The sequence below is a fragment of the Ylistrum balloti genome, unplaced genomic scaffold (genome assembly GCF_031769215.1).
Source record: "Ylistrum balloti isolate Yb309-2 unplaced genomic scaffold, AGI_CSIRO_Ybal_v1 Utg370010, whole genome shotgun sequence".
Taxonomy (NCBI): domain Eukaryota; kingdom Metazoa; phylum Mollusca; class Bivalvia; order Pectinida; family Pectinidae; genus Ylistrum; species Ylistrum balloti.
Window position 1 is genome coordinate 1385189 of NW_026782083.1, and position 23282 is coordinate 1408470.

Sequence of the window (23282 nt, forward strand, 5' to 3'; positions counted from 1 at the left end):
TTTTCTAACTAATATTAAAGGAAATATAATTGGGAAGAATCTGACTAATTATATATTGGTTTTACACTATGTAACTGTAGCCGAAAGAGTGAACTCCACAAAATAGTTTGGTATTATATTCGTACTTCGGGGTTCAAAAAACTTTTATCCTCTGTCCAATGTGCATTAGTCTTATTTCAATTTCACAATAGGAGCGACACATTTCTTGGTATTGGTATATCGTTTCCGACAGCAACCATAAGTTTGGATCAATTAAATTAAAATTTAACCTTATCTATTTACAACAATTTTTGAAATGAAATAAATAACTTAACTTCTCGCCTTATATACGCCTCAGTCCGAAGGATAGATAGTCAGAACTCGGAACCCTTACAGAGAAGATATACAGATATCTCACATGTTTTTTCTTCCTTTGATATTCAACTTCAAGTTTGTTCATGCTAAAAAAAGTTAAATGTCGGATTCGGATGTTTTAAAAATCGAAGCCCGAGTTACCTGTGTTCGTCAACTTTCGCTTCAAAGATACCTATATCTGGTGTACAACAGACGGTACACGGTGTCAGATCTTCAACGAAGTACATATTTTGCATTTGATTTTAAAATAATTTAGTTGTAATATAAGGTATATATGCCGTACTGATGAAGTATTGCGTTGCGCTTATTTGTCACGAAGTGAATTTCCAAACCAATTGTTACTAATCCAAACTTCAGCGCTCTCTCTCTCTCTCTCTCTCTCTCTCTCTCTCTCTCTCTCTCTCTCTCTCTCTCTCTCTCTCTCTCTCTCTCTCTCTCTCTCTCTCTCTCTCTCTCTCTCTGACCCAATCCGTGTTGATACTAACACCAGTTCTTTACGTTTTTGTTTTGTTCTATTTTTAAGTCATTAAATATCGAGAATAACGAAATTTCTTAATTTATGTGTGGTTGTTGTGCCCAGGTAATAGCCTATATTTCTCGGACAATTTTCAAATTTCCAAAATCGCTTCTTACAGTTCCAAACTTTTGGCCAGCACGAGACAGCTGCATGGTGCAGTTCAATTTATTATTTTGGCTATAACCATGTAAGTCAAATTAATATGGAAAAGTGTCTTTTATCCATTTTTTAATCTTTTATATTATTTACTGATTATTTTGCCATGATATTTTAAGTCGTTCCATACAATCACTCTAGAGAACAATTAAACGCCAACGTCTACTACAAAGCGTTGATAATCTAAATTTGTATGGAATTATGTTCATTTATTGTTCGTCTTTTGTATATTTTTTATGTCTATTTTATTTTTATCTTGTGTATCTATTTGTTTATTTGCCATGATATTTTAATACGTGATATACCATCACCCTAGAGAATAGGGTAACGCCAACCTCTGTCACAAATAGATGCATGCTATTGATTGTACGTCGGCAACGCAGAAATGGTTCGTCTAATGATCATTGAGCTACTCGTGAGAGTACAAGGAGGAAGCAGTGGTTCTCCTGGCGTAGTAAAGATGGAAATGTCAACAACATCTCCACCGAATTAACAGATTTCAACACGGTCTTTGTGATTTACAACAAATATGAGCATTGACACGAATATTTTAAAAACATTGCAGACTGGAAATGAACAGGATGTATGTTTAGTGCTCGAGGCTTTTACGACAAAGGTGAGACAAAAACATCGTTCAGAATCGATCTGAATATTTATAATGAGGTCCATTTATATCGAGGTATCTCATAATTACGCACGCGACTCATTTCATTCCAATAATGTAGTCTTACCGTTTATTTCTCTTTTTATTCTAATAACATTTGAAACATCCAGGAAACACATCTAATGATCCGTATTTAGCAGTCTAGTAATTATATAATAAGAAGTATATATTGGTGAGTATTATGACGTGATCTTTTAGATTAGTCCAAGGCATTAGACGTGTGTGTACCGTACGATAAATTTCATTGTTCTTTCACTTTGATTTCACAAACAGAAGATTTAAGTGGCAATACAAAAATATGTCCAATGCAATGTCTTATGCACATCTTGATTAAGTAATCATGATCATGATGATGTTGAATTTTTTTTCTGACCTGCCTGTAGAGGCCCATTAGGTCCAGCAGACAGATACAACATATGCATATGTAAACGTAAATAAGAATGACCAGGATCACAAATATTATTTACATGTGTTACTCTGTAACTCTAAACATTTGCTCATATCAGATCAAAGCCCATGAAAACCAATTATGAAGGTGTGTTTTAAAGTACATCAAGGAAAATGATTTTGTAATCAATTCTTTGCCATTAGTAAATAGTTGTTACATTTGCTTGTATTTCAGTGGTGTTCTTTTTATGTTATGTTTGTATTGAACATTGTTAAGGCTAATTAAATCCAAAATTGATTTTAGATTTTTTAAATACTTAGCGAAAGTAAAGAAATATCAGAGGATTCTAGCTGAATTCACAATTTAAGCAGGTCATGATATGACCAATATCAAACTTATGGTATCATATGAGTTGTTGACACTGTGTAAGTATGACATAATTGTACACTAGTACTATATGTGTAGACTTTAGATTTGGTATATATACAAATTCAGGTCCAGATATAAGTCCAAAACCCTAGTTCAAAAGTTTCAGTTGACAAGTTGCCTTTTGATGTTCATTTATAACATACATAGCAAGTGGCTATAGTCCACCTTCAGGGTGGTGTTAAATAAGGTCTTGGTCACTCATCTGATGGGTCAGTGTACAAAATGTGAATTGTACATAGTGGTATATATAGTTTCTGTCACTCAGTTTATTGATCATGCTTCTGTTGCTCAATAATTGCCTTTAAACCAAGAGAAAAAAAAACAGAAAGTTTTCTCCATTTGTCACATGACTACAGTTTTGTTAGCCAAAGCATTTCCAGTCTGTGCAGTTGATAGTTAGCAATGAGGGAACTTCAGGTATGGATACATTATTCTACTGTACCTGTTGGGTAGGGCTAATAAAATTTCCAAAAGTTGAAACTAATCACGAAATTGACTAAGGAAATAGCTAATTCATCAGTTATTGGTTGAGCATAGATTATCATGCAGGAACCTGGGCTTGATTCTTGTCAAGGTGTTCAGCAGGATTATGTTGTGATATATATAAGTTACTATTGACAAAAAGCTTTGCAGCTAATACATTTCTGCACAGTATATTTATGGATGTTGTTTAGAAATTGCAAGAGGTCCTGTACTCATGATTAATTATTAACTAATGGTAAACTAAATCAAAAGTAATCTATTTTACTATTCAATTTGATTATCCATAGTTGTAAACACAATATGCTGTGATACCAAATCAAATCTATATTTGCTTGTACTGTATTTTTCGAAATTTTGATTACTGTTGATAAAGATCATAAGCAGAAAATAATACAGAATTTCTTTTATCAATATTGATATTTTGTGTGTATCATCATATGATATAAATATTGTGGTATGTCATCATATAATATTGATATTGTAGTATATCATCATATAATATTGATATTGTATTTGTTTACAAAGAATAAAGCAGGAAAGTGTTTATCTAAATACATTTATAGATGCTTAGAATTACAGAATTATGTTTTTTACGACCTCTGTACTTGTCCTTAATTGTTTTCTTTAGCATGCCTGCAGTATATTCTGAAATTTTGTTCAATTAACATTTGCCTATCACAACTTTGTCAAGAATATCTCTTGTCATCAAACACTTGAACTCTGGAGCAGACATTTTTCCTTATCTTTTCAACCAATGATTCATGATCTGCCAAATTCATCAATCAATTTGATATCCAACAATTTTTGTCTGGTTACTATGGTAATGGAATACATAAACCAGGAGTCAGAGCTAGCGGTCAAATAACATTGGATAAATGATCTATTGCATTTAGTTCAGACTCTGATAATAAACAATTTAATAAATGGTTTGATCTACAAGAGTCCACATCGCTCAGAATCATGACAGTGTTTAAAAACATGGATGGTACTAACAAATTAGTATGGCTACTAATCGGTGAATATATTATCTTATGTCCTGTTTGGGATATTGAAAAATACGATAATAGGATTATCTTTTGAAACACATGTTAACTGATTTGAACTAACACTAGACAGAAAGAAAAATAGGTACCTATTTCATGATTTTGATTTGTGAAAGAAACTTTGGCATGTTGTAGAAACGAGAAATATGGGAATTTTGAAATTTAGATTTGTAGAATGGTATAGATCATCTGTTTTGTGATATCTTTAATCCATGTCATGTGTTGATCAGAATGTTTATTATATGTCATTGGGTTTTGGTTTGGTATTTTTCAGAATGCACAGACCTTCAGTTTTCCTGAACTGACTTTGGATGTAAAACAGGTATATATATAATTACATATGTATAACTACAGACATTTTCTTGAAGTATTGAAAACAATTCCATGAGAGCTTGGAGAAATCTTTTTCAATTTCTTTATGACATTATAAATTGAATGATACTAATTTATATGTTTACTCCTGTTTAAAGAAATATGAAGATACAATTAAGAGCCGATTTTGATTTTCTTGGTTAAAAATTTGTTATTGAAATTTACCATTAAGTATGAGACCTCATTGTACATATGACTCTTGTAATCACAAACTAACAATAGTTCTCCTAGATACTGATGTAATATAATCTATCATATAAGCTGTGTTTTTTGCCTTAGTGTTCGGGCATACGGATTAAACACTTATATGTGGACAAAATTAATCAGCAGAATGGAAAAAAAGCAATATGAAGGATATCGTCTGGACATTGGTTCCGGACCATTATGTATTTCGGAAGCCATTGCGGAAGTTAACAATAGCATGTTGCATCCTGGGATTGATAGGTCATCGTGTCAAATTCCAGAATGACCACCATACTTGTTTACAATAAGAATAGCTTGGTGTAACTTACAAGAAATGATATTGGACTATAAGAATTCTGTCAGCGTGCAAGTGCCTTCGCTAATATTTAACAGTACAGACACATATGGAGATATTGTTAAGTAAACCGTTCAGAATGTTAGGCCTTATTTCTGTGTGTAGACAATCTTTGAAGGCTCTCAAGCCAAACAAGTTTGATAATTGCTTTTATACATTTTTGAAACTCGTTGATGAAATAATGGATTATCTGTGTATAATTAATTTGAAAACTTATTTTAAATGTTTCACTGATGATCTTGATAAATTGGCTTGCATTGTCTGTTATATCAACAAACTTTGGTCAATATAACTGTTACCACAAGGGTGCGGCTTATATCCCGATGCATCTTACATGTGGATCAAATCTAAAAAAATCACTAAAAACCAGACCCGTGGCTTATACATGTAGTTATTGTAACTGAAAAGAACACTAATGACTTTGTCATGGTGTTATATACCATAACTGATAAAGTAGGATAATCAGCATTAGATATGTTTTCTTGAACAGTAATTTGATTTGTTTGGGGTTCAAAGAGTTACTACCCTTGTTGTTTTCATGATATTAATCTTGTCCAGAAATTTACTCTTCTTATTTTCAAATTATTTCCTCCCTCATGTTTGAACAGATTGATTTGAAACTTGTTATCCCCCGCTTTCACAGAAATGGGGAATACTAATTTGGGTTTGTCTGTCCGTCCATCTGTCTGTCACACTTTCATTTCCATGTTCTAATTTCCCAAATATCATCCAATTTGGGTGAAACTTGGTCCGCAGATGCATCTTGGGGTCATTAAGACTGTGTTGGCTATCAGTATCATCTGTTAATAATTATGCATGCTAATGAGGTATCCTTTGATTTCATTGGTCGATTCATTGCCGTGCTCTAACTTCCCTAAATATGATCCTATTTAGATGAAACTTGGTCAGCAGATGCATATTAGGGCACATAAGACTGATTTCAGCAATCAGTATCATCTGTTAATATCTATTTCCAGTCCCCTGTACTGATCATCATATTGTGTGGACTACTATACCTGCTAATGACCATTGATCTGCTTAGCTCCATTATAGTTACTAGTATGCAAGTTTTCTTCAATTAATTCACTTTATTGGTTGATATTTGATTTGTCCAATAAAACATCTACTCTCTATAATCCTTTACATCTTTCTTTGGCTTTAAAGCAATGCATCATAGCTCAAGAGAATATATCATTCTATATAGCATTATGACATGTTTACTCCTAACCTCTGAAATATTTATTCACAATATGTTTGGAAAGCGGGGGATATAAATCCCATTGATTTGTTAGGCTTTAAAACCATAACAATAAGAGGCAATGTTTGTATAAATAGCATTTTGATTCAACAATATTTCGAAGAGTTATTAGCCATTGTTCTTTTCAGCATTAATTTGTTTTTGTTCAGAGTTTTCTCTTTGAAGTTTTAAACTTATTTCTTTAAATCTTCGTATGATCAAATTGATTATCAAAACGTATAGCACTGTTTTTCCTCTTGGCATTTTAGCTTTTCTATGTTGAGATTGATTTCAATATCTCAAAGAGATTGCACCCGTACAGATCTACAAACATCAGAAAACTGCATGTGGCACATGTCAAATCTGATATATAGGGACAAGATCAAGGAGTTGGAATAGGGGCTTGATTATAGGGAATAGAATATAAGGGTGTGGTCGAGGGATGGAATAGGTTTTATTTTTGGGATGGAATGTAGGGGTTAGATAAGAAGGTATGGTAGGGGCTAGGTTGGGGATAGAATATAGGGGCTACATCTAGGAGGTATGGAAGGGGCTAGGTTGGGGATAGAATGTAGGGACTAGATCTGTGAGGTATATATATGGTAGGGGCTTGGTAGGTTGGGGATAGATTATAAAGGCTAGATCTAGAAGGTTAGAGGCTAGGTTGGGTATAAAGCATAGAGACCAGGTCATGGAGGGAAAGATAAAATCCCAGATACATTGTAAGTTTCCTAAAAAAAAAAACTACTAATATTGTTGGAAATAATGATTTGATTTTGTAGAAATGTGTGGAGGCCATCCTGGACCTCCTGCGGGTACAGGGTGCTGCCAAATGCCACATCCTATGCCTGGAGACACTGAGACTGTTTAGTCGTGAGAAAGAGAAATTGGCAGGCATGATATCGGAGGTGGCTCTCAACCTGATGATGAAGATGGCAGGTCTCCAGCATTACTCTGAAGAGGAGGGCGAGTGTGTAACCATACAGAATGGTGACCCTGATGGTGAGTGGTATTACTGGCTGAGGTCAGAGGTCAAACAAAGACGGTCAGAGTTGAACTTAAGGCTTAAGTTTTATAAATTTGACTTTTATAATATATATACATGATCAATGAAGTAATAGCTAGAGTGCAGACACATGATTTTTGTGGCAATTTTCCCCTTTCTTAACACACAAATATTACTTTAATTACATCACATATATAAAACATAAAACAAACACAAAGTTAGGGACAATACGGGCAAAAACAAAGACAGAAACAAAGTAGACAGAAATAACAGATGAACAATAATTTGGATATACTGGACCACAACATAGGTTATGATGCGTATTACTCAGTGTGAAAGATAGAATCTAGTAATATAGACGATATAGTTTAATATTGGTACTGGACCCTAACAAACAAATGTTCGTTGGATGCGTATTACTGAAGTAGATATATGATCAATGAAGTAATAGCGACAGTACTGACAAGTGAATTGTCAAATTTTTTAGTTACATATATTAGATATTGATGTATTTTGTGTTCAAACAGTGGCTTGTCATGTTTTACACATGACTTATATAGATACATTTCATAAGTCAGTCATATGAATACTTGTATACTGATGTTTCTTATCTGCCATGGCAGCTACCTTGAAAAACTTCTTAAATTTTATTGTGACAGGATTCTGAACTCATGAATTTTAGTTCATCATGAGATGATTCTTATTGAAATCCCAAGCCATAAAATTTACAATAGTTGCCATGTTAGTCATTTTTAAAAATCTTACCCCCTACATCTTCTGAACAGAATTTGTATTTAGATTGGACTTGTACTAATAAGTTGTGTATAATTGACAAACCGTCCTTCCTGAAATTTTGTCTCTAGGATATATGAAATATAAACGTTGGAAATTACAGCAAATTGATAATGACTACATGTATTTGGATTGAGTACAAACTAAGGCATGAATGTATCTCAGATTTAGGATTGACACAACAAAAATCAGGCACTAGTAGAGATTCCCTCAATATCTTTCAGATACAGCTTTGAAGTTGAATGTCTTTACATTTAGATCAGACTCAATTTAAGAATTCACTCTGGAATAATATTAAGCAATGATGTTGATAAATTTTTTTGTAGTGATGGTGGAAGCACAGAAGTGTCTTTGTAACTTAATATTCAACAATGTTCAAGTCCAGAGAGTCTGCAGGTGAGTGTTTCAAGAAAGTAACTGATAATGCTATGTGGACGTGCTATCCCTGACTGTGATACACAGTGAGGTAAAGCAGTACCATAAAAACCCACATAATGTACACAGTTTTTCTGAGTAAGTAAACATCCAAAGTGGGAGTGTGCACATTACTTAGCTATAGGATTTTCAAGGGTTTTTTTATGGAAAATTTTAAGATTCTATGTGGCCGTCACCATTGATTGTCAGGATTATCTGGTGTGTAATTTAACACAACAAAATCTGATGGTTTCATTATGAACAACAATGATGAATAAGATAATCGCTGTTTATATATATATATGCAAACTATCCAGGTCAGTATCATACAACTTCAGGACAAGGTGTTTTATAAAAAAGATGTGATAGCATCTAGCAAGACAGAAAACTGGGTCCTTACAATTGTTGATTATAATGTGAAACACTTGCATGATCAACTGTTCAGAAATTGGCAGAAGCCATGAGCACATGTCTATTTTCATGGGTATTGGCAAAATTTGGAGAGATGGGGCCTCAATTTAGGTCAGCTGGCGTGCACACGATGTGACAGTAAGACATGAAAGAAAACTTGACTCTTGGAGATTGTGATTACCTGGTTTCGTCATTAATAGGTAGATAAGTACTTGTAACTGTGATTTCAACACTGAACACTGCTAATTACCGATAGGCCTAGCATGAAGACAAGTGTTTGTGTACGTAAGATAAACAAATATGGATTAATTGGTTTGGCAAGTGAATGATAAAGTATAGCATGTCTGATGTCAAAGAAAATAAACAAGAAGTGCACAAATATTAGACAGGTTTTTTCCTTCATTTGTATTGTGCCTATAATAGAATATAAGGTAATTAAAAGTCAGTAAATAAGATAAAAACAAATTTTAAAGAGAATACTTTCAATATTTTAACTTTATGTCATTGGTCTGATGTTAGCTGAACGTTCTCAGATCAATTTTGACTGAAGTGCTCACATAATGCAAGTAGAAGCATGTATACTATTTTCAAGCCCAAAAAATACTTGCGCACATTATGCAGGGTTTTTTTTACAGTAATTGCTGTAGTCTAATAACAAATGGGATAAAACTATCTGTTTATACAAAGAGATTGTGTGCATAACTGGTAGTTGTTTGAACATCCTGCCTGTTGCAAATAAAAATAAAATTGAATCAACAAAATGGATTGGAAGAAAAAAATAACATGATGCACTTTAATACAGCAGTTCAATAGTAAAAGATTCCAAAATTACACGTATACATAATGGAATGGCAGCATTAATATTACTTTGGAGGATTATGTACGTGTACTGCCTCTTGAAATTATATCCTAAATTTCATTTTGTTTCTTTGTAGTAAAAATGGATGTGTGGAGGGGATCATACAGCGACTGAAGACGTACAAAGACCCTGATCTTAAATTTGAAATAAAGGTAATGCTGGTGACACTGGTACATCATGCACTAATACACAAATATTACAGATTTAAACATGGAAAATTAATAATACTCTTGTTTTTAACAAATGTTTACTTCTTTTAAAAATAACCAGTGATGTAATTCCTGAAAATAAATTTTCTTTTTAGTTTATTAGAGAAAAAATTTGTACTAACAGTAGATCACCAGTTTTATTAGGTCATCCAGCCCAATGACCCAAGTGAGCTTATGCAATAGTACAGTGTCTGTCTGTGATCACCTTTTCACTTTTAATCTCAATAACCAAAAGGCTAAGAGGAGTGATATTTGGTTGAAAGTTGCCATGGATGAAGCCTCACAAAGTTAATGAAAAGAATGTCATTGACCTATATTCAAGTTCAGAAAGGTTAAATTTGTTACAACCTTCAAACAAGGTCACAGATTTATGATATTTGGCTACATTTCTTTTTGGAAGAAGTACTACTTTAATTTTGTGCATATTGCCAGTAGTCTATACAATTTAAAACATTAAAAAATGCTTTCTGTGGGCTATCTCATGAAGCAGGCTATATGACAAAATGTTTTCCAAAACCACTGAAAATTGCGGGCCGTAAAATATCTATGTAACAGGGGAACTTTGAATATAAGAAATAACAAGAAGAAAAGGCTACAATGTATAAACATTAAACATCGTTGGCACCGCATCCATATTGCCAATTCTGTTTGGAGGGATACACTTTTTTTGCTTTGTTTTATAATGCGGGCTATACGCAAGAAATTATGGTACTCTTTTCAAAAAGAAATTACCTTGATCCATGTCCAATGTCACAATGTCACAAATTTGTTATTGCCTTCAAGCAACTTTTTCTCAGTAATAAAGACAATAAATGTCAATAAAGTGAAATTTTAAATATATTTTGGAAAAGAATAGAATATCAGATGAGCGATGGTGGCCAATTTGACCTCCTGTTTTCACGCTTATAAACAACCAACTTTTAATTTTTATGCTAAGAGCATTTTCAATGCTCTTCGGCATATTGTTTCTAAAATCAAGTAGGAATTACTCTTAAAAAAATAAGAAATTGTAAGTTTATGTACTTTTGGTATGTCCTGTTGAACTTTACATCAAGTAAATTGAAGAGAAAAAAAATGTTTGTTATGTTTGACAGTTCTTTGATATGAGGATGCTGTTCCTGTTGACTGCCCTGTGTGCTGAAACAAGGTAAATGTTGTTACACCAACATTTGTTAGCCAGATCTGACAGTTGTTACACCATCCTTTGTTAGCCAGAACTGAAAGTTGTTACACCAACCTTTGTTAGCCGGAATTGACAGCTGTTACACCAACATTTGTTAGCCGTAACTGACAGCTGTTACACCAACATTTGTTAGCCGGAATTGACAGCTGTTACACCAACCTTTGTTAGCCAGAACTGACAGTTGTTACACCAACATTTGTTAGCCAGAACTGACAGCTGTTACACCAACATTTGTTAGCCGGAACTGACAGCTGTTACACCAGTATCATACCCAATCATAGAGACTTTTTCATTTGGATTAAGTTAACCATTTTTATAGGGAAATTTAATTAACTAGTTTTGATAATACTTTTTAATTCAAACTTGGTTAGAAGCCTTAGCTTGGTACAGGAATTTATGTATACACAATTCACATGAACATTATGTCTACAACATAATTAATCTTACTTTTTTAAACAAAATCATTTCTATGACATAATACAAGAAGCCTTGTGAATCAGGTGACTGTTAAGGCCCTTGGGCCTCTTGTTTTCAATAAACATTAACATTCTTTATCTATGCACTTTCTTACTCTCCAACATTGTTATTTGGTAATTATAATATTCATTTGTTATGTCATGTCATATTTCTGTTTTGATATGAACCGTGGATTTTCCTATTTATTTCATTATTCATTTTATATTTCATTTAGACCCTTGATCCGTTATGAGTTGCACGGGTTTACATATCTGATGGAAGTTGTTGACTTAATCCTACGGGATGCAGATGCTCGACAGTCTGGACTCACAGAACAGGAAGTTGATCTCTGCTGCGAAATCCTCAAAATTCTCTTTAACATCACAGTCCCGATTGATAAAAATGCTTTAGATGAGGTGAGAAAATTCAAAGGAAATCATTGGTTGCCATACACATAGATCCAAACAGGTGGTAGTTTTACTCCAAAACGTTAATCCTCACTTTAAGGGGGTATATAGCAATCTTTTTGTGTGTCCATTTGTGCAATATGTGCAAGCTCTGAACCGGTTCTTATTCACACCATAGCATCAAATCACCATGGTCTACACCTGATTTTGTGGTCATTTGTGAAGGTTAAAGGTCAAACATCATCCTTGTTCACTTGTGTACAAAATAGAGGATGAGGTTAACCTGTGTGAGTCCTGGTTTACTTTGTTTTCATTTCAGCTGTAAATAAATGTTGATTTTATTAAAAACTTAAGATTTAATGTTTATAAGTGGTCTTAGCTTATTATCTAGATTATAATGGTTTAAAAGTACTCTATTTGGAGAGTTCTTCATTTTTCCTCTCAAGTAATGCATTTCAGTTTCTGACTATAAATTCAATGTTTGAAGTCAAAATGTGATACTGTAATTACATACTTGAATATTTTACTGCCTCATTTGAAATGTTATTAAACCTGTAAAAATATTTGATAAAAGGGCCTAAGAAATTCAATATTTCTGTCACTTGTCTCATATTGAATACTGTCATGAATTACTAGCACTCTTTGAGTTCTACTAGTTTTGGTAAATATTATCATACTTGTTACTTTTCAAACAGTCTGACATAAATCATAAAAAAAACGCTAACAACATATTATTGTCTCGATACAGGAAGAGGAAGCTCACTTCATGCGCCTGGTCAGTGTACTGCGGGACCTATTGATGTGTAGAACACAGAGCAAAGATCGTCAGGAGGAACTGAAGAGGTAACTAAACTATCACACATTTACTTCCAAAATAATTAAAACTGGAATTCAGTGTAGAACACAGATTGAAGTTATTATTCATCCTAGGTTAAATCTTAGTTAAAACATTGAATGTTCTGAGATTTGCTTTGAAAAGTTGATATCTTATTTGTGTAACATCAAAAATCAAATATCAGTACTGTACTAGATAAAAGTACATTGATTGATATACTGGTCACACCTTTGTTGTGAATTATACGTGATGTTTTATTTTTAGTCACACGGTGAACCTACTAACAAACATCCCACGAGACTGCTATGAGGAGTTACTTATCCCTCTTAACGAGATTGACGTTGGTGGCATGGAGAATAAAGATGTAGAGTTTGATGGGAAAAATATGGAGGCAGTTATAGTCCTGCTGGACTTTCTGTACAACAGGCTAGACGTGGTAATACTTATGAATTTTATTCTATCTCTTCTACAACACGCTAGACGTGGTAATACTTATAAATCTTGTTGTCTCTTCTACAACACGCTAGACGTGGTAATACTTATAAATCTTATTCTGTCTCTTCTACAACACGCTAGACGTGGTAATACTTATAAATCTTATTCTGTCTCTTCTACAACACGCTAGACGTGGTAATATTTATAAATCTTATTCTGTCTCTTCTACAACAGGCTAGACGTGGTAATACTTATAAATTTTATTCTATCTCTTCTACAACACGCTAGACGTGGTAATACTTATAAATCTTGTTGTCTCTTCTACAACACGCTAGACGTGGTAATACTTATAAATCTTATTCTGTCTCTTCTACAACACGCTAGACGTGGTAATACTTATAAATCTTATTCTGTCTCTTCTACAACACGCTAGACGTGGTAATATTTATAAATCTTATTCTGTCTCTTCTACAACAGGCTAGACGTGGTAATACTTATAAATTTTATTCTATCTCTTCTACAACACGCTAGACGTGGTAATACTTATAAATCTTATTCTGTCTCTTCTACAACACGCTAGACGTGGTAATACTTATAAATCTTATTCTGTCTCTTCTACAACACGCTAGACGTGGTAATACTTATAAATCTTATTCTGTCTCTTCTACAACAGGCTAGACGTGGTAATACTTACAAATTTTATTCTGTCTCTTTATTAGACACTGAACTATTTGTACACAGCAGTCATACCTTCTTTAGTAATTTACATGGTCTGATGCAACTTCACATCAACTGATCGTAAATTACTACAACTTAAGGTATTTTATAGTTACACCAACAAATAATAACCTTAACCCTTTTAGCCATGTACAAATTTACTCCTGGGTCGTGTAATAAGTCCAGCCCCTGACTTTAAGAAAGAAGTGATGTGTTGACTCCTGGGTCGTGAAACAAGTCCAACCCATGACTTTGAGAAAGAAGTGATGTGTTGACTCCTGGGCCGTGAAATAAGTCCAGCCCCTGACTTTAAGAAAGAAGTGATGTGTTGACTCCTGGGTCGTGTAATAAGTCCAGCCCATGACTTTGAGAAAGAAGTGATGTGTTGACTCCTGGGCCGTGTAATAAGTCCAGCCCCTGACTTTAAGACAGAAGTGATGTGTTGACTCCTGGGCCGTGTAATAAGTCCAGCCCCTAACTAAGAGAAAGATGTGATGTTTTGACTCTTAGGTCATGTAATAAGTCCAGCCGCTGACTTGAGAAAGAAGTGATGTGTAGGCATATTGCAGGATAATTATGGCATTACCAACTATACAAATGTATTAAATAAGTTTGTTTGTGTTATAGCCGATGAAGTCGCTGAAGGAAAGCCTCACTCCTATTCTTCATTGCCTGTGTGAGACATGTAGGGCTAATAGAGCTATCCGCAAGTTCTGTCGCTCTAAGGTAGGTATATTCTTCCATGAGTTCTTTCCCCCATTATTGTTTGAATGATGACTCCTCACTTTTTATAGTGGCAGTTCTGATGTTAATTAAATCCAAACAAATATATAATGTTGAAAGAATTTCAGAATAATTCTGACTACCTTATTAGATACCAACCTATAGAGTTATTCAAAGCATTTATAAATGTTCAGAGAAAACTTGATTTCTAAATAGTATATACATATGTTTTTGGAATGGTCTGTGATTACATTCAAAAGAGAAGCTGCTCCAATGCAAAACAATTTGACAAAATGGCCTACTGAAACACCCCAAGAATATTGTCTTCATTTAAGGAAGTGGATACACTTAAAAGATATGTTTCAGCAAAAATCTCGTTTCACATTTATGAAATAAAAGCAAGACAATTTTCTTAGTTCCTGAAAATTCTACATTTACACATAATTCATTACCCAATATAATTTTTGTACACCATCATTCTTTCCACTTCGTGGCCAACATCTTTGTTTGATTTTGTCGGTCTTTCCAAATCAACAGGAATAGTTTGCGTGCTGATGCATATCACAATTCAGCTCATATGCACAAGATACAATTGTTGTTGTGCATCCTTTTCACCACAAATTGACAAGGGTGGAACAGCAGAATCTGGTTGTGCCATTTTGTGCCTATTTTGTCCTAGCTTGTACTGTTTCATGAGATTGCTACAGGGATATGATATTGGAAAACAATATATATATTCAACTTAATTTTAAGTTGTTTTTTTTTTTCCTCCAACCAGGTGTTACCACCTTTGAAGGATGAGGTGAAGAAATTACCAGAAGATGGAGATACACTTAGAAACAGGTAAGTTGTCTCCCCTCTTTCCCATTACACCCTGATCTTAACACATATACCTGAATAGTTTAGATATTCAAGTAGACAGCCTTAGTTAACTGTTTGTTCTGTCTGGATTAAGAAAAATTCACATATGTAAGATATGTAGCATAATATTTGTATTCATTTGTGTTTTAGTATTTTCGAAATTATTAAATTCCTTGTGTGTTACAGACTATGTAAGCTGTTAACATCACCGATCACAGATGTGAAGGACCTGGCTGCTGATTTTCTGTTTGTTTTGTGTAAAGAGAGTGGTAAGGATGGTTAGGTTTTTGTAATCATACATAATTGTTGGACATGGAAGATACAAATTCAATATGTTCATCCTATGGATTAAGTAGTTTTTTCACTTACTGGATGGAAACCTAGATTGTGGTCACATTTGTAGAAATATATACTGGGTAACCATTTTCTAATATGAATATATGTATATGAAATTGACTCAACCAAAGTTTAGTGTGTGTGTTTGTTAAATAGTAAGTTGCTAGAGTAGTTTATATTTTGATTTGAATGTTTCACCAATTCTTCTATCAAAGATATAACAAGAATGTTGTTTCTGATCTCAAAAAATCACAGTTTAAATAATTTGCAGATTTGAAGAATTTTTGACACTCCTTTATTAATTTAACTTTAAGCCATATTTAAAATATAGATGCCAGCAGAGTTATTTTATCTGTGTATGTCTTGTTGCCTTTAGTCAACAGAATGGTGAAGTACACTGGCTATGGGAACAGTGCTGGGCTCCTAGCCAATCGGGGTCTTCTGCTCGGAGGGAAGTCAGGGGGAGACTACTCCAGCAACTCGGATGACTCGGACACAGAAGAGTATAGCCAACTGCGAGACATGTAAATTCATGATTACTACTTCAGTATCTACTGAAAAAGATTGATTGAATAAAAGAAAGTCCTTGCCCAACATATAATTAAAACAGACCATCTGGAATCATTTTTATACAAGAGATATGAAGTTCTGCTGAAGATAATAAAACCTGTTTTAAATCTGGAGAAAGACTTAGGAAACATTGATCAATGTAGTGTTAAGACAGATTGTACCTATTTTTTCGTTAATTAAATTTGTATATTTGTAAGTCATCAAGTGATTTTTAATCTTGGTGTTTAGTCTTTCTGAAAAAATCTGAAAAAAGGACTGGCTACACAGAATTTAATCATTGTTTGACACAGACATTCTAAATATCTTTTAATTGATAGTTAAACACAAATTATTGGTTTTTCATTTTAGGGTAAATCCTGTTACTGGAAGGTGGGAGGAGGACAAACCAGACCCTTTTGAGGGGATGAGTGAAGAACAGAAGGAGTTTGAAGCCATGAAATTGGTCAACATGATGCACAAACTCCAATGGTATGTACCTATATCTGTATTACATACACGTTTGCTGTCTGGTATAAATTGATATACATGTGCTACATGAAAAAAAAATAGACTTGATGAATACTACTGTGAGAAGTGATTTGCTAAGTCATATGGGTGTTTTTTGACATGTTTGTCCAATACCAGCATATTTTAAATTCTAATTGAATTTGTCGAAGGAAATGATGATATAAAATTCTGAAAAAATAAAGATCATTTCTATTTTGTCCACAGCCAAGGGATAATACAGCCGAGTGGTGTGGATGAGTCTGGCCGTCCTCAGCCTGTTGAACATGTTCTAGAACTGATGGAAAACATGACCAACCCCAGTGGAGCAACAGGGGAGCAGGAGGAGCTGGATTAGGAACCCTATCAGAGAAAGGCCAGAATGGGCCATTTTATCGTCTGCTCTTTATAAAGACAGATGAACGGTATATTTCCACATATACCTGGGTTGCAATCTTGCCAATTTTGACAAGTGCCGGGTTTGAAGCTGGAATTCAGAACCTGATGACATTTTTTGCGCCACAAATTACGGCAAGCAAAGTTTTGTCAAATATTTTAACTACGCAGGTTGGCAGATAGATGGTGTTTGTACACATGTTTGAACAAACTTACACTGGCTGTGGAATCAATATTCTGTAAGCAGCATTAAATAATCTACCTTGTGTTGTCTTTAGATCTGAAAAACACTGCCTGATGATCTGGAATATCTATCATATTATAAAGCTATAATCTCTCATATATATTTCTGTTTTGTAAAATTTCTAAAATGTACTTTAATAAAACAGAAAATGGTATACATCATAAATTCCTCTGTTTAATAGATTTCATTGTTTTGATAATTTCAAGAGATTACAGGAACATGAAACAAAATCATATTACCTGGGTATTTGGATTTTGATAATGGCTATCTAATGAAAAATTTCTAACAGAAAAGATCTAGGGGGTAATTGTAGTTTAAAAATATGGAATTTTTCCAATGGTATAAAACTGAAAAGTATCAAGCATATATTTCTTTTTTGTGTTTATTATATGTATATTAATTCACTCAATTTAAGATATTTTGTGGAGCATTTTTGGAAGGTGCAAGTCTCCTAAAAAAATGAACAAAATTAAAATCTGCTATATTACAGAAAGAGACACAGGGTTTATATGAATGGCGATTACAATTAACACCTGCAGGATAAATTTTAAGGTCATTTTGAAAATCCAGGTCCAGATGAATCAAAGATCAAGGTAGAGTAGTATAAAGTATTAAGCCAACATATATCATAGAGAGATATTTGAGATTTGAATGAGGCGAGGGAATGCTGCCAAGATATTGATGATAGTGGTGAGGGTTCCCTCTCCTCTGTCTTATAGTGGCAGTAGTCATAGAAGAGAGAGCTTATTTCTTACAGGGTTTTCTATTGCAAAGTATTTTTGATAAGGAATATGAAACTGGTAGTAAATTTCTCAATGTCTACGGCTGTTATATTTTGAAAATATTGGAAATGTCATCTTCTTATAATGTTTTAATTTTTTTTGTGTTGATATATTAGAGGACATAAAATATAAGAAAGGTATGATCTGGTTTTAAATCTTCAGTGCTTTGAAAAAAAAAATTTTGATCAATATTTAAAATAATGATTCTCAAACATGCGTACTATATCTTCTGATTAAAAATTTAATAAATCATTATAGATTCTGTGAAAGAAAATTTTGGAAAATGGAATTTTGACAAAGATATAAGTTAGTGATCTAGAAGATCTTGATGGTTACTTGACAGATGCACTATGTGATATTTGAATGATGGAATTTCGACTATTCACTATCTGTAGATTAACATTTCATACAACCAAACAGACTTTTTCAATACTTAAATGCATAGGTGGTTTCTTCATAGTCAACAGCTGGTTGCTACTTCAATGAACAACATACAGGAGGCCCGTCACTTGCTATTCAGAGCAGTTGAGTAATGTGCTGTGTCCAAGGACATAACAAATACAGCAAATGACGGCCTCTCAGCATCTTGAAAAATATAAACTGCTCTGAGTAAGGATCGTTAAACCACACACCTCAGATTGTCGCCTCCAATATTCTTACAACTGAGCTATCAGACCCTTATGTGTGGGCCAGAAACAGTGCAAAAATAGGACTTGTATGTAGGCCAGGAATTGTACAGAAATAGGATTTGTATGTAGGTCAGGAACAGTACAGAACAGAAATAAGACCTGTTTAGGCCAGGAACAGTATAGATGTAAGTGTTGTGTGTAGGCCAGGAACACTACAGAACAGAAATAAGACCTGTTTAGGCCAGGAACAGTATAGATGTAAGTGTTGTGTGTAGGCCAGGAACAGCACAGAACAGAAATAAGACCTGTTTAGGCCAGGAACAGTATAGATGTAAGTGTTGTGTGTAGGCCAGGAACAGTACAGAACAGAAATAAGACCTGTGTAGGCCAGGAACAGTATAGATGTAAGTGTTGTGTGTAGGCCAGGAACAGTACAGAAGCAAGACTTGTGAACAGCACCTCTCAGAGGTACATGTATAAATGTAGTCACTGAGAAGCCAAACAGCAGAGAGATTTGGTATGTCGACGATAGTTTGAAGTTTGTTACTTTGAGTAAAAAGAAAAGTGTTTGGAAAAAGAACCAAAGCTATACAACTTGGAATTACATTGATTATTGATATAATGGGCATATTGATTTCAAATTCTGTTATAGATGTCATGTAGAAAATAGAAATGTCAAACATTGTATATGTATGTCCTTCCTTTCCAGTCCTCTTGTGATTGTATGTGAAAGTTTGAACTTTTAAACATTTAATTAGCTATAAGTATTACTTTGTAAAATCATTAATTATCTTGGGTATGTTATTTGGTAAAGGGAGGTAACCTCATAGATCGCGTTACTGTGTGACTTAATTCACCTTTTATCGTTAGGTGAAACCAAATGTGATGAGATGTCAGATTACAGTGATATGGATGAGTAAGAAGGTTAATGTCAGATTACACAGGTTTTGTATAACTGTATATAGTGATGATGTAAATAGTCACGTCATTGTCTGGTGTTTTACAACCTAGGTTATAGAGGAGCTTTAATATATTGCTACACGTTTACAGTACAGACTGATGTTTCAACTACATAAAGTAAAAAAAAAAAAACATCTAATGGCTACTAGCAGTTGCTATGACGTCATAGTGGCATAATAACCACCAACTGTGACTCCTGTTGTGTTAAAAATGACGGTATGAGTAAGGCGTTGCTATCGCTGTTTAATGTTTCAGTGATGTATGAGTTTCTAGTCTAGCATACTGAAGGTAAATTGTGACATACTTGTGTAATGCTACTAAAGACACATTCATGAAATTCTTTTCTCTCAAGTTCTAATGAAATTGTGTTTGCAGTTATATGACAGATTACAGAATTTTTGTTGACATGTTGATCTTTAGTATGATATTGTAAACCAGCTTTCTTCCTCGGCTATAATCTTGAATAATTTCTACATCACAAGTTCACAGCAACTGATTTTGTAAAACAAACTATACTCTGATCTGTAACAATTGAGTTTTGTAAAACAGACTATAACTGTACTCTGTTAAGCTTTAATAGTTGTTTGTCATCCCTGTCTTAATTTGTGACTATTAACATTTTGCAAATTTATTTTTATCAATTGCATATTAAAATAGAAAGTTGGTTAACAGTAATACTCATTTAGATCTCAATTCCTACCATTATATTCACCTCCTTCAGGTGGTATAGCATAGCACCTATTGTTGTTTTATTTGTGTATTGTGTAATGTGTACTAGAGGTTCATTTTCATGTCATGGGGCCATTAAGTGTAAGATTAGATAAATACCATTTATCCTCACTTAACCTCAGATCTCAGTCAAAACTTTATAAAACTGTTAAAATATATCTCTTGCCCAAAGAATTTCTAAATTATTGTAATTTATCTAATTTTTCAGCAAAGCAAATGGAAAGAAAGTTATTTACAGATTGCAAAATATTATATAGTACCTGTATAAGTATTTGGTTTATAAAACTTTCATCATAGTCCACTATAGGAATGAGTGGAATACCATGAAATCATTGTTCGAGAACTAAATGTACACTGCCTACTTCTGTGAGAATGTTAAATAGGTATTACAGGCTTGACTTTAAATCATTATTGTGTTATGTGCATTATTGTACGTCGATCAGTTCTGTGGTAGTGTCTGGACTCTGTATATTAAGCTAAATCATGAGTATGCAAAGTGTGAATGTGGATCAATGAAATGGACCAATCAAAACTTGTTTTATAGTAATTATTGATATCAAAATTCAGTAAAACATTTGAGAGATGAAGTACATTGTAAATGTTATAATCTCTATGATTATTTTGTGACTGAATAGACAAGTTCGGAACTTTATGGTCGCTTACATATTTCACTTTTTGTTCAACAGAAAATGAAAACTTAATATGGTCGTGTTGTATACATTGCTTACAGTGGAGTAAAGTTGTTTTCAGGAAAAGGCAATCTTTCTACACAGATGTTGTGTTTGGAACTGCTTGGATAATGGATGTAGAGAAATGTCATTATTTTTAAAGACAGTTGATCAGTTTAAAATAGACATTTATATCACATCGGTGCTCATATTAAGTTGCTTACATATAGAGAGATACAGTTCATGAGACAATGTTATAGTTTTCTTAAAACTTGCTTAAAATACTCCAGAAAAATTACCTGATTCGTTTATGTAAAATATGTATAAAACAATTTCACAAAATGGGCCATGCCCACACAAAAGTAAAAAACAAATTTACAATAGACTTTATAGTATTTTGTTAATATTTCACATCTATATCAGCGTTCATGTTTTGCATTTCATGTCAAAAGCAGTCTTATAACAGACTTAAGGGTATTTTGTCTACTATTCATTAATATTTGATTGATAGACCTAACATGTATTGTTATGATTGATTTTAGACACTAATGATCTTGCCTGAAATCTATACTCTGAAAATTTGTTTTAGGAACAGAAGAACACATCTGTGACTCGACAAAAACAAAAGCACACTACAGTATTCATTAGGTGCTTCACTAATATCATGGTGATACTTTTTATCATGTAAGTGTTGAGGTTTACTTAATTGTTAACGGTAAATATTAAAAACAAAGCATTATGTCCTTGGAATTGTCTTTGTTGTATAGCATTGAGAAACATTTTAAATGGATAAATCTAGTAGGGAAAAAAAAGAAAGAAAAAGATTTTTAAAAAATGAATGCTCTTGGGTGCCTGTGTGAGAGGTCAGCCATATTTTGTGGTTAGGCTGATGTTGTAATGTAAGGTTCTATAACATATAAACATTATTTTTTAAAAAGTGCTGATTTAAAATATTCAATATTAGCTTCAATTATAATTTATTGTGAGAATGTGATCATATAAAATCCAAATAAAGTCATGTCTGAAAGTACTTTTCTTGTGTTTCTTTCTACTGCATAAACCAGTAACATTTTCATCAAGACATAAAACCTATCAACATCACTGTTACTAACACTGCAGCTTAACAAATACAGCTTCACCAGTACTAAAATAAACTTCTTGATGAAGTAGCTGATACAGAACCGAGTACCAATATACAAAAAATACCCTGAAAACACTCCAAAATCAGTATGGCTTGCATATAGTGTTAAATGTACTCTCTTTCACCCAGCTGATAGAGCATGCTTTCTTGACTCAGTTGGTAGAGCCTGTTTATTATCATACTGGATACCTAAGCTAAGGTCATTAAACCAAGATTTTGAAGATAGCAGTCACGGTGTCAATCCTGAATGTTGTACAGATCAGAACTTCATCTAGGATTATCATTGGACCAAACAGAGTAGACATGAGAGAAATTCTTTCTCTATTCAACTTTATGTTCAGGATAAAAATATTTTCCAAGACAGTTGCCACAACAACCATCTTGAATGTTTCAAGGGTTCAAATTTTATTTATAACCACATGTGGACCAATTGAAGGTATTTAAGATGGCGGCCACGACGGCCATCTTGAAAGCAAAATGGGTTCCGTATACTGCTGTGTATCGTGGTGGATTATAGGGGTGGTAAATAAAAAATCTGATTGGGACTATCATGATCAGACGCCTTTCTGTTCAGCACGAGTAGCTATTACAAACTACTGTCTTTGATCTTTTTGACCAGGAGAGGTCAAAATATATGTTGCTTTTGGGCTCGATACAATCTAGGTCTTCGTTTTTTTGTTTTTTTTTTAATGTATAAAAATAAAGTCCAATGCGACAATCCGGATAAAGATTAAGCAGACCTTTTCTCACAGTAGTTTACTTGTCTACTCGGAACATGTAGAATCAAATATTACGCGAGGTGCTCTGAAGGGTTCACTTTCGTTTTAATTAAATTAGTTTTTGGAGTTTCCAGTG

The 23282-nt window shown here is 33.5% G+C and overlaps 1 protein-coding gene across 2 annotated transcripts; it reads left to right on the plus strand.

Annotated features, from left to right (window-relative positions):
* Positions 1-1498: 1498 nt before the first annotated feature.
* On the plus strand, positions 1499-22316 carry LOC132548361 (synembryn-A-like). Of its 2 annotated transcripts, none has more exons than XM_060212220.1 (15): positions 1499-1643; positions 4309-4356; positions 6964-7183; positions 8306-8375; positions 9740-9815; positions 10967-11019; positions 11747-11927; positions 12667-12761; positions 13018-13189; positions 14533-14631; positions 15407-15471; positions 15676-15758; positions 16202-16349; positions 16744-16863; positions 17107-22316. In XM_060212220.1, the coding sequence occupies exons 1-15, from the start codon at positions 1557-1559 to the stop codon at positions 17234-17236; spliced, it is 1647 nt and encodes a 548-aa protein (XP_060068203.1). In that variant the 5' UTR covers positions 1499-1556; the 3' UTR covers positions 17237-22316. The 2 variants fall into 2 exon arrangements, with proteins under 2 accessions (XP_060068203.1, XP_060068204.1); XM_060212221.1 differs by having other exon boundaries at positions 13018-13186.
* Positions 22317-23282: the final 966 nt, after the last annotated feature.

Excerpts from the sequence above, each read along its gene's own strand:
- LOC132548361 (XM_060212220.1), top strand. The coding sequence starts at position 1,557 with ATGAGCATTGACACGAATATTTTAAAAACATTGCAGACTGGAAATGAA. Across the intron at positions 7,184-8,305 it reads ACAGAATGGTGACCCTGATG|TGATGGTGGAAGCACAGAAG; the intron begins GTGAGTGGTATT and ends ATTTTTTTGTAG. Across the intron at positions 16,864-17,106 it reads ATGATGCACAAACTCCAATG|CCAAGGGATAATACAGCCGA; the intron begins GTATGTACCTAT and ends TTTTGTCCACAG.